General features: G+C 41.5%; 1 protein-coding gene across 2 annotated transcripts in view; it reads left to right on the top strand.

The window, feature by feature from the left end:
- The window catches only part of malrd1 (MAM and LDL receptor class A domain containing 1), a 60932-nt gene that overhangs the window by 14572 nt on the left and 33674 nt on the right, over positions 1-12686 (top strand). For both annotated transcript variants that reach the window (XM_054751494.2, XM_015954646.3), the window contains exons 11-19: positions 272-359; positions 450-623; positions 717-873; positions 2879-3035; positions 3132-3242; positions 4234-4447; positions 4544-4791; positions 7199-7481; positions 12279-12524. In XM_054751494.2, coding sequence (XP_054607469.2) covers positions 272-359; positions 450-623; positions 717-873; positions 2879-3035; positions 3132-3242; positions 4234-4447; positions 4544-4791; positions 7199-7481; positions 12279-12524 — 1678 coding nt within the window. The remainder of the gene's footprint in view (positions 1-271; positions 360-449; positions 624-716; positions 874-2878; positions 3036-3131; positions 3243-4233; positions 4448-4543; positions 4792-7198; positions 7482-12278; positions 12525-12686) is intronic.

Below are 12686 nucleotides of genomic sequence, written 5' to 3'. Positions count from 1 at the left end.
GTATTGGCGAGTACTCAGATTAAAGTATCTGTATCGTATCGGTTTGGAAAAACAGTGGTATTGGTGCATCCTTAATAAATAATAATTTAACATTATTATGATAAAATTTAAAGTAAGAATGTATTTGTATTTATTTGTTTTGGCTATTAACCGTGTGTGTGTGTGTGTGTGTGTGTGTGTGTGTGTGTGTGTGTGTGTGTGTGTGTGTGTGTGTGTGTGTGTGCGTGTGTGTGTGTGTGTGTGTGTGTGAGTGTGTGTACTCTATGTTCAGATTTTAATTGAAGGCACAGTTGGGGATGATTTTAAAGGAGACATCGCCATTGATGATCTTTCCTTTCTGAATTGTGAGAAATCAGATGGTAAATACATTTTATACAGTTACTTCTACTGTTTTAGTGTTTTTTTTTTTTTTCTGATTTGTTTATTTTCGGACTGGCTCTTGCCTACAGGGGAGCTGCCCTCTCTGATCACCCCAGCAGTGACCACTCCACCCCCCACTGTGCTGCCCCACAGCTGCCCTGAAGGCCAGTTTGTGTGTGGAGCCTATGGAGAGTGTGTGAACTTCACTCAAGTGTGTGACTTCAAACATGACTGCTCTGATGGATCAGATGAAGCAAACTGCGGTAAAATATTAATGTATGTTCACAAATTAATCTATAATATTCTTTTTGTTCATCATGTCTCCCTGTTTTGTTCTTTTTGCTTTCTCCTTTCAGTGAAGTCAGCGTGTGATTTTGAAGGTGGTGATACTTGTGGCTGGACAATCGTCAATTCACCTTTAGTTCCAAATCATGCGTTTATCTGGGCGGCTGACCAGGGGGAAACGATCCATGAAGGAGAGCAGAATCACCGTCCTGCAAACGACCATACTTTGTGAGTCCAAAGACCCAGATCAAGTTGGAGCAGCATCTGTAGATCCGATGCATTGAATCAACATCACTTTTCTTGTCTTTTATACTCGGCCGACACAAAGCTACAGAGTAACGGGAGTGACAGAAGTTATTTCTTGTGCCCCTACAAAGCCATGGCACCTTTTTGTTTTACTTTAATATCAGGTGAAGAAAGCAAGAGGCTAACATTGAGCTAACAATGTTTACGGTGAATTGGAAGCAAATAGTCAGTTCTAAAAATGTCTGAAGCTATACTTTTTCAATTACCAAACACTCAATACTACAGTTTAATATGTGTGTGTGTGTGAAGTGCTCCAATAACACAAGCATTGTTCCGATCTGTTGTGGTGAATCCACAGACCAGATTTACCGGTTGATCTACGTTCCAACCCTCATCTATGGCGATGAGCTTTGGGTAGTGGCCAAAAGAACGAGATCGTGGATACAAGCGGCCGAAATGAGTTTTCTGCGGCAGGGTGGCTGGGCGCTCCCTTAGAGATAGGGTGAGAAGCTGGTCATTCGGGAGGGGCTCAGAGTAGACCTGCTGCTCCTCCACATCGAGAGGAACCAATTGAGGTGGCTTGGCCATCTAGTTAGGATGCCTCTGCACGCCTCCCTGGTGAGGTTTTCCGGGCTCTGATCTGTAACTGGCAACAGCCATGACACTCACAGACTGATAGTGACATAGTAACTTTTTACTTTACTAAAACATTTTGCTCCTGAAATTTATAAGAACACATAGATAATAAAATACAATAAAAACATACATTTTGTTGCTTAATAATAACAGGATTCTGATGATGTCTCGTTTATTTACTTTTAATCATAGTTTCCTCAATTAAACACAAATTAGATTACAGCAGATGTGTACCTCTTCTGCAGCAGATACATTTAATCTAAAAAATGTAGGGTTAGTAAAAATGTTTCTTTATTTTATGTCATTTCAACCCTTTGCTGCTCAAACTTATGTCTTTACTCATTGTTGTGTTATGTCTATTAGTGCATGCTCCCCTGCTACACAAACAGAACAGAATAACATTGAGTTCAGATCACTTTGGTAAAATCTTTTGATCAATTTCCGTCCTTATCAACACTGAATTATTATCATGAATTTACCTTCTAAAATCCAGTGTGATCACTTGATGATGACATTTTTTATCCATCCACTTTCATCCACTTATCCGGAGTGGGGTCGCGGGGCAGTAGCTTAAGGCGAGAGGCCCAGACTTTCCTCTCCCCGGCCACTTGGGCCAGCTCCTCCGGGGGAATCTCAAGGTGTTCCCTGGCCAGGTGAGAGACATAGTCCCTCCAGCGTGTCCTGGGTCTTCCTTTAGGTCTCCTCCCGGTTGGACGTGCCTGGAAAACCTCACCAGGGAGGCGTCTAGGAGGCATGCTGACCAGATGCCCGAGCCACCTTAACTGGCTCCTCTCGATGTGGAGGAGCAGCGAATCTACTCCGAGCCCCTCCCGGATGACCGAGCTTCTCACCTTATCTCTAAGGGAGAGCCCAGCCACTCTTCTGAGAAAACTCACTTTGGCCGCTTGTATCCGCGATCTCATTCTTACTACCCAAAGCTCATGACCATAGGTGAGGGTAGGAACGTAGATCGACCGGTAAATCGAGAGCTTCGCCTTCTGACCCAGCTCTCTCTTCACCACGACAGACCGGTACAACGCCCGCATCACTGCAGATGCAGCACCAATCCGCCTATCCCACCATTTTTTATTTTTATATAATAAATGTTGGGTGGCTAGAGGTGGGTCCTTTATAATCACATTAGGATGTGTCGGTTATTGACTTGGTGAATAGGTTTTCCTGTAGCATTAGATTTTAAATGATCAAAAATCTAAAGTCATTTAGGAATAAAAAGTCCCAGAAAGTCTCAGTGTAAACTAAATATTAGCAGAATTACCCATGAAATGTCTCATTTTCACTTTAAAAGCCACTGCGGGGATAATAGCTTGTTATTTTTATCATTCATCTAAAGGAACAGCCCTGCAGGGTGGTATATGTGTGCTGACAGTTCAAATGGTGCCCACGGTCAAATCTCTGACCTCCAAACATCCATCGTGTCCTCCACTGGGCCGTTCTGCACGCTGGTCTTCTGGTACCACATGAGTGGATTCACCGTGGGATCTCTGCAGGTAAGAAGACGGGAGAAGAAAAGGAGACTGCATCAGATTTCTTGGTATTGTCTCAATGCAGCTGAGGTACAGCACCTGTTTTTATCACATCTGCAGGTGCTGCTTAGCCATAAAAATGTCACCCGAGTGGTTTGGTCTCAAACGGGTAACCAAGGCAACAAATGGAGACGAGGAGAGGTGTTTCTGGGGTTATTGAACCAAATCCAGGTCTGTAATCATCCTTTAATGTGTGATGTAATAGAACAATGATCAGACTCTTAATAATAACAATAATATATAACATAGATGGGTAATTTCTCTATTTATTTTTGCTTATGGGCATGAGATGCTTCCTCAGACTCATTTATCAGGATTAGAAATATCTGATGGCTAGACAAACGATTTATTAGAATTTAAAGGAGTACTTAGCAGTTCGGCTTGCTTTTAGCACCCCCTAGTGCCCTTTAATCAAAACAAAAGTGAAACGCATCTTCTCGCTGTGCGTTCGTCTTTTTAACACAGCTGAAATGTCTATCCAGCCTTCCTTAGTGTCTACAGGAGTGATTCGTCACTAAATTAAACAAATCAGCTCTGTTTATGATCTAAAACATGCTGGAAGCAGACTGCAGCTCCAGGCATGTCAGCTCCACTTTATTACGTGCAACAGGGACAGGACCAGCACTCTGAAGTTGCAAATGCGTTATTCTGGCCTCAGAGGTCAATGGAGGTTTGTGAGACATTTAATTAACCCTGTAAAGTGTCATTTTAGCACACACAGGCTCAAGAAACTGATTGAAAAATATAAAAACATTGCATAGTATGTAACTGGAACGCTCAAATTCTTTTCAGTTTAAACTGTTATTTTAAGATGTGCACAAAAGACTAATTTACCTCTTGCAGCTTTTATAGGAACCAAGGGGGAAGGCAGCAACCAGGTGCTGTTCTTCAAATACATTTTTTTAGCTGACATCTGCAGTTTCCTTTTAAAAGTAAGGGTTTGGGCATTTTGCTGTAAGTGCAACGTGAGTCCACCCAACTCTTGGACCAAACTGGGTCATACAACAGGAATCCAGAAAGGAAGATAAAGAGAAGGTCTTGCAACTGTCAGTGAACGTCCAGATCTCATACAGTTTGAAATTTTGTAGTGAAAACCATTTACGTTGTCTGTTCGTGTTTGAGGTTGGTTTTGCGGGGGATTACGTCTGGTGTCCATTTTCAGGTGGTATTCAGGACTAAAAGGGGAATCAGCTACATGGGTGATGTAGTGATAGACGATGTCAGCTTCCAGGATTGCTCCCCTCTTCTTCCATCCAACCAGCCGTGCACATCTGAGCAGTACACCTGCGCTAACAGCCACTGCATCCCTCAAGACAACTTGTGTGACTTTATCAACCACTGCGGGGACAACTCAGACGAGGACCCCTACATCTGCAGTGATGCCTCGTTTTTATGACTTTTGGAGGAAATTTAATTTCCAGATAATTGGATGACTTGGATTCATGTACTTTTAATTTATTGCTGTCTTTCAGGGGGCTTCAGCGGGCACTGTGATTTTGAGTTTGACCTCTGTTCCTGGCGCCAGTGCCAACAAGATGACTTTGATTGGTTGATCAAAGCAGGCAGCACTCCAACAATTGGAACCGGGCCATCGAGTGACCACACTCTGAGAGACCCATCGGGACACTACCTATACTTGGAGAGCTCTTTTCCGCAGGCAGTGGGGGATGCCGCCCGTGTTATCGGTCCCTTGCTGAGCCGAAGGAGCTCACAGTGTAAGGTGAGGTCAAAACAGATGTTTTCAATATGCAAGTTAAGATTCAGATGCAGCAAAATCAAATTAAGATTAGGGTCATGGTTAGGATTAAGGTAAAGCATTTTAACTAAATAATAATAATAATAATAGGTCAATGCTTCATTTAATTAATTTATGCAAGAAGGATGTCTGGAGGGAAAAAACATGCAACTCAGCTGCTTAAACCAATAACCTCAGCTGTATTATTTAATACACTTTTTACAGAGTTTCAAAGACGTTTAGCACCTTAACAGGATTGGTACATTCCTCAGAAACCTGCTGTAACAAATCTTGTACCAGTCTTATGCCCTCTGGTGGACAATGGCAGTACTTCAGTGACAATAATGAATATGATGATATTAATTATAAAATAAATAACATATTATCTACCATTAATATTGTAAATAACATAAGAAAAAGTTAAATATTTATTTATTATTATTATGATAGTTCAATATTTAAAAATGAAAAACTTTTGACGTGTCTTTCAGAGGGCTTCAGCGGGCACTGTGGTTTTGAGTTTGACCTCTGTTCCTGGCGCCAGTGCCAACAAGATGACTTTGATTAAATCAAATGGTGTTAAATATAGAGGAATAGAGCATTCTTGGCATATTTTATAAAAACTTCCTGTTTCAGTTTTCATCTCTGAACTTTTGTTTAAAATGAAACATGCCTGTAACAGTTTTCATTCACCCAGTCACATCCTGTTGCTACACTGTGAAATGGTTGCACACACAAGATCTATTTAATTCCTATGTTTTAGTTCATCCATAGTTGTTGGTGTTTGACTTTTAATTTTTTACACAACGCTGTTGGTGCCTCATAATAAGACTTCTATGCAAATCTCGAATCTCAGTTGTTTTAAAGACTTTTCTCATAACCGGATGAGTGGGTGGAGGTTTTGCTTGGTGGTCATTAGTTTTAATCAGATAAAATCTGAGTGATGCACAGCATCAGTTACCTCCTTCTGCTTTTCATTTGTCTCATGTTGTGTAAAACATTCAAACTTAGTGCTAGATTTGGAATCTGCATCTGCAAACAGCACCAGAACGCGAGTGATACCTTTACCCAGCTGCTTCTGCGCATGCCTTCTGACTGATTTTTGATGAATTGTTATAAGTTTAGTGAAAGCATTGAGAAGTATGATTTAAATCTGAGTACGGGAGCTTTTGCACTCCCAGCCATCAGCCTCCACTGAAAGATGATTTCTGGATTGACTGTCCTTCTTGCTCTGTGGTGTGTATTTGATCCTACTCCTGACCTGTAGATCCATCATGCAGCCAGCAGAAAGGCAAGAATTAAACTGAAGAGAGGGATGAGCAGAGGGAAGTGGTGAAAAGAGCAGGACAGATGCTTTTTCTCCTCCTCTGAGGGAAAGAGGTAGTTGGAAATCATGAACGTTCCTTCATTTTGAGAGGAGGCCTATAAAAAATCACCGCATGATGGAGAAATACAATTTCTCTTCGTGCCGTAATAAAGAAAATGACTCTCAGGGTACAGGCTCAACTGAAATGAATGTTTTGTGTTTTATTCTTAGAAGAAAATTAACAATCCAAGCATTTTTAAAACATACTAAGTAGAACCCCCAAGGCACTTTCCAATACAACAGTCATGCACACTTTCACACGCTGGTGGTGACCGATGGTGGTGACGAGCTACAGTGTAGCCACAGCAGCCCTGGGGCTAGCTGGTGGAGATGAGACTGCCATACACACATCTCCCTCTGACCATCACCAGCAGGCCACCCTCAACACTCCTGTTATGAGGCGGGCACTTAACTTCTTTTTCACATCACCCCATATTGTGTCATAAATCACATTATCATAAATTTGATTGTATCGTATCAAATCTTATTTATATCACAGGTTATCGTAGATCATATCACATCAGTTCAGTTCAGTTCATCTATGTAGCACCAAATCACAACAAGAGTCGTCCCAAGGCACTTTAGAAAGCAAATGTTCCAACTGAACCTACTTTCTTTATACCAGTTTGCTAAAAGTTTTCAATCCAAGGAAACCCAGGAGATTGCGATGAGTCACTGACCTGTTGTGTCAGTGACTTTACAGGAGCCCCTAGAAAGCACGTAATGACGGTGGAGAGGAACATTCCCCTTTAACAGGAAGAAACCTCCAGCCCAACCTGACTCAGGATAACAGCCACCGGCCACGACTGACCGGGTGTTAGAGATGATTGCTGCATTACATCGTAGATTTTATCATTGTTTTATTTTATCACACACTTCACTGCATCATCATATTGCGTACTTACTACATCGTATGTTGTCACAGATAATATTGATAGCCAACACTCCTGTCTTACTACCATGATTTCAATGTGAGATAAAAAAAAATCACAAATCAAACCAGCCTCCTACTGCTTCTCTTTGCAGATTCGTTTCTACTTACACATGTCTGGAGACGGCATCGGGACCCTTAGCGTGTTTTCTAAAACCGAAGGACATCTTGACCTCCTGCTGAACCTGACGGGAGACCAGGGCAACAACTGGCAGATGAGAGATATCCAGCTGAGCTCCTCTAGAGACTTCCAGGTGGTGTTTGAGGGCAAGGTGGGGCGCGGAGAGAAGGGGGACATCTGTCTGGATGATATCACCTTCTCTCCTGGGTGCCTTCTGGCCTCCTCTGCTACAGCGAACGCCACTCCTCCTCCAGCAGGTACACACCTCACCTGTTGTTTGGATCGATAGATGAACACATACAGCCTCTATAGTCACAAATAGAGGCTGTATGTGTTCATTGACCCATTTCGCTCATTAGAACTCTTCCGTTTTCGATCATAACTTTTATGATGGTTTAGATGTTACCTCATGATGTCTACCACACTGGTGTAGATGTATTATAAATGAATTTTATGCTATTATCTAATCAGAAACTGTCATGGATTTGTTACTATTGGTGACTCTCAGTTACAATATTTGTTGCTTTTTTGTGGGGGTTCCTCAAGGATCAGTAGAAGGACCAGATTCTTGTCTATAAATGTCATTAAATACAATAATAGAACAATAGTTTTTGGTAAAACAAACGTGTAATTAAATAAAACATTTAATCTTTCATCTTCTGGCTTTCTGCTAACACCATCCACACTATTTCTTTTGTTTAATGGTTAAAATTAAATGTGAAATTGCAGACATGAGTGTATTTGTTGAACATGGTTGATTTTATTCAGATAAGTAAACTGCCATTTTTATTTCTTCTTTAATGAATGCATTTCCGCCTTAAAGAAACTCAGGCATATTTTCCATCTTTAAGTCATTGTTGGGAAATTGATGGCTGTACTTCTGTTTTTGTTGTTGTTTTATGGTCATGAGTTACTGTAACACCTAATAGAGCTGAACCACTCAGCGTATATATTTTGCTTGTCAAGAGTAAAAACATTAAGAACTTTATCATGGGTTTTAAAAAATTACATTTATTTTGAGGAAAATGCCTCAGGGGCCATTTGAAATCATATTAGGATCATAATCATTACTCTGCAGATAAGTGCAGTTTTGATTACTTACACCAGGATGGTTTAGCAAATAGAAAATTAATGGCTGCTGGGATGTTTTACATAAAAGGTGAGAAATTGAAGCTTATTTTAATATCTTTTAAATAAAAAACTGTCAAATCAAAGATGAAATAATCTGTGCTCAGAGCTCTAACACAAAAACTTTGGAAAACGAGTTAGTTTAGGATTTTTTAAAACGTGTCCAGTACTCCAATGACGATCCTGTCTTAGATGCGCTTTCCATTGCGATGCCAAACTCACAGTAGTGGACTGACTCTTTCAAGTTCTGAACAAATGCTTCGACAGACTCCCCCGGCAGCTAAGCCCGTTTATGAAAGCACGCTCTGTATTACTTTGCAGTTAACCCTGATTCTAACCCCAACCCTCACCGTCATATTTGTAGGATTCACATATTGGCTAAAAGTCTCTGTCCAAAGCGTATGTGGCAGTGTGTGTCCTGTCACAGTGTCCCGATTGATCATGCGCCCTGGCTACTTGGCCAAGGAGATGTCCCTTTGGCTGACTGGTTAGCACGCGTGACTCTCACCCAGAAGTCTGGGGATCAAATCTCGCCCGGGCCCTCGTTTCTCCACCTTGCCACACGTAAAGATAGTTAACTAGTACCTCTCCTTATCGAGCTCCGAGGCGACTCAGAATCAACCAAAGTGGCCGGTGCCAAACCGGCCGCTCTGCTGGCTGTGAAACATCAAACTCCTCCGGAGGTCCGAACTTCGCCATGCCTGCGGGGAGTTCAATCAGCCACTTCTGACACAATGTCACCTTACAGAAGATACACTATGAGCTGTCAATCAGTCTTCTCTTTTATAAGTCTCCCTTCAATACTGCACAACACACGTTTTCCCTTACAGGTCAACGCATAACTGACATCACCCTCATTATGACGTGGTTTACCGTAAACACACATTTACTGCCGTAACAGCCCCCACATTAAAAGAGGTCGTTGTTTCAGAGCTAAACGATGAAACCCTGTAGCTGAATCCTGCTCTTTGCGTTTCCTGGCTGCTGATGTTCAGTTAAACCGATGAGACAAGAGAGGGCAGGAAGTTTAATTACGTGATGCCGTCCCTCAGGAGCTTTTACCTCCACAGCCTTAATCCATAAACCATCACATCACGAGTCAATGGGGCCGACTGCACCACACGGTTTGTGTCTGCAGTCTTTAAACAGGGAAAATCTAATGGCTGGTTTAAAAAATGACTAATTTTCATGCTTTTGTATTGTTTTATCATGCACTGCCCACCTTTCTGCATGTGTTTCTCAAGCAGCAGCAAAATATCTCAACAAACACTTTAATGCATTACTATGAAACTCAGGAAGTCATCTTCTCATGTACAATGGATTAACTTTAGGAGTCACTTCATATCAAGATGGTTGTTACAACTAGCTGTCATTTAAAAAACATGGAATTGTCTGGAAGTCTGTTAAATTCACAGATATGGAGCTTTTGGTAACAGCTGAGAGTCGTTCCCAACACATACCACAAGCGTCGGCAGATCACACATAATCCTGTGATTTTGTGTGAGCTTGCAGAGCTCATAATGCTATTTTCCAGAGGTGTGTTTGCATAAATGCAACTGCATAAAAAGGTTATTTCCAAACAGGAAATATCTTTTTTACTAAACTGGTAAAAAAATACTTTATGTACTACAAAGTAAGAGGAAGAAGAAACTCACTAAAAGCTGTCAGATATGTTTGCGTCGAAAATTTTGGCTACAATAACATTTTTTATTAAAGTGATCACAGTTAAACAGCCTTTCTTCAGACAAATGTCGGTTGTTTGGTTACGTCTGTTGGCATCATTTCCTACCGAGTTAAAACCAATCAGCATGAGTTACCATTAATGCTGCAATGGTCACGGAATCTATCCCCTCCCTTCAGCTGTCAGTCCCCGGAACCCGCACTGCCCGAGTGCACGAGAAAGCACTAAACACCAGTCACCGTTTTCTATGTCCCAACGCCTTTTGTTGTCTGTGACTTCATATGGTGGTTTTCTTTTGGGACTCCGGTAGTTTGCCCTAAAGTTGAAGTGGAAGCAGTCGGCTGTTTCTCCTTCTCTGATGGAGCAGAGAACCTTACACACCTTCTCAGTGGCCTAGTGGTAGAATGTTCTCCCTGGGTCTAGGAGATCGGGGTTCAAGTCCTGGTCGGGTCATACCAAAAAGTTTAAGAATGGGACCCAGTGCCTCCCTGCTTTACGCTCAGCTTTAGGTGGTTGGACTGGGGGGTTAAACCACCTAATAGTTTCCTGGTGCAGCCACTGCTGCAGCTCTACGCTCCCCACAGGAATGGGTCAAGTGCGGAGAAGAATTTCACCAGTGTATGATGACTAATGGGACTTTAATATTTTTACTAGTGTTTTGTTGCAAAATGTGCATGCGTGTTATGAATGAGCCTTAATGCAGAAGTGTGGTGGTTCAGTGAAACAGACAACTGGATAGTCCGGTCGCTGATTTCGGGCTGAGCCATGTTATTGGTAGAGGTTTTTGGGCAAATGATAATGTTAATATTTTTCTTTTTTTTTTAATCTCCACAAACATTCATTGCTGTACTATGTTAGAACATTGTTAAGATGCATGAAAAAAATGTTTTAAGCTAGCTTGGTTGGCAAATTTGCCATTGTAGCTTCAAGTGACTCTACTGGGCCTTTCTGAGTGAATACTTTGTTCGTTCCTGAAATGGTCAAAAAATGGTCCTTTTGGGCCGGCCTGGTGAAATGGAGCCATATGCATGCGCTGAAGGTCTGGTGTGGCTCAAATTATCTCCAGACACAAGGGAGCATTGTGGTTCCCAATGTACATCAGGACATTTGGACTTCAGCATCAATGTAAAGAATATGAATCAATGAGTGGAAGCGCATTAGTCAGCATTCAGGAAGTAAGTGGCGTATGTGATATGAGAATATTTAAAAAGTGACCTTTTATTAAACGAATCCTCACCAGAGTTTCAGTTTGCAGTGATGCATCCTGCCTGCTGCACCAGTTGGAGATGCGTCTTCCTGGTTTCTTCTGTTCTTTTGTTTGGTCACATTTCTTCTGGTTCTCTGCACCTAAAGAGGAACAAAGGATTAAGAAGGACTTACTCCCCTTTCTCTCCTTTAATTACAGACCACCCTCTTCCTTTCTAACACTCCCTAAAGCTACACACTGACCCCACAGGAATGTTTGGCTCCTAAATCAGTCGAGACACACACACTCACATGATTGTCTTTCTGTCATTGTGGGGACCAGACATTGACTTGCCGTAGCATACCTAGCCCTCACCATTAATATTAACTACACGTTTATTCACAATAAACTCTAAAATCAAGTATCAGGACCCTTTCACTAGGGGCCCAGGTAAACATACACACACACATGCATGCACACACGCACGCGCGCACACACACACAAACACACACTTCAGTGCTCCCTGATTTGTCTCACAGCTCTTTTGTCTCTTTAAGCCTCTTAAGGAGAACGTGATGCTGTGAGCTGGGGCTCCCTCTTCTTCAGCTGACTGAGAGTTTTATTCAAAATTGCTTGTTGCTGTTTAATCCGCTGAGACACAATATGTTATTTCTTACACTGAAAAAGAAACCCAACTAATACATCAAATTTTACAATTCCAAAAGAATATTTCCAAATATTGTAGGAATGCATTCAATAACCTTACAAGCAAAGGTGTGATCACCAGTAAAATAAACATTTAAAGCGTGTTACAAAGTCATGCCCTGGATTATCATTTGGCTTTTCTTTGGGGTTTAAAAGACAAAACCTGATTTGTTAAACTATGTTTGACAAAACAAGTTTTTGTAGTTATTGAATCTGTTATTAGTTTACCCTGAGATTAATTTATCTTTTTAAATAAAAGCTGTTAACACATGTGTAAATATTCACAGTTTTTCTCATAAATCCTGCTATAAAAACATGCACAGTGGCTTGAAGCCTTTTGTTTTCTATTCCCAGGGTTTTGTCCAGCAGGCACTGTTGGGTGTGAAAATGGCAGGTGTTTCACACCAGAGCAGAGTTGTGACTTCACAGATGATTGTGGAGATGGCACCGATGAAAAGGATTGTGGGACGTCATGCTCTTTCGAGAGCGGTCGCTGTGGTTGGAAGAGCTCGCTGGCTGATAACTTTGACTGGGCTCTCCGTACCGGATCAGTTCAAAGCATACGGCCTCCATATGATCACACACTGATGGACGAAAATGGTATTTGTCTTTCTTAATTGAATTTAGCATATTTTCTGATTGTTTTCTCTATTTTCAAGTCTTTTAGTTTTGATTTATAAATCTATGACTGTATATTGACTTCTGGCAGACTTCATAGATAGAACCATAATTACACTGATCCAGTTGTCTCACAGCAAACGG

This window comes from Nothobranchius furzeri, chromosome 7 (genome assembly GCF_043380555.1).
Source record: "Nothobranchius furzeri strain GRZ-AD chromosome 7, NfurGRZ-RIMD1, whole genome shotgun sequence".
In the NCBI taxonomy this organism is placed as follows: domain Eukaryota; kingdom Metazoa; phylum Chordata; class Actinopteri; order Cyprinodontiformes; family Nothobranchiidae; genus Nothobranchius; species Nothobranchius furzeri.
This window is presented reverse-complemented; position numbering and strand designations above follow the sequence as displayed.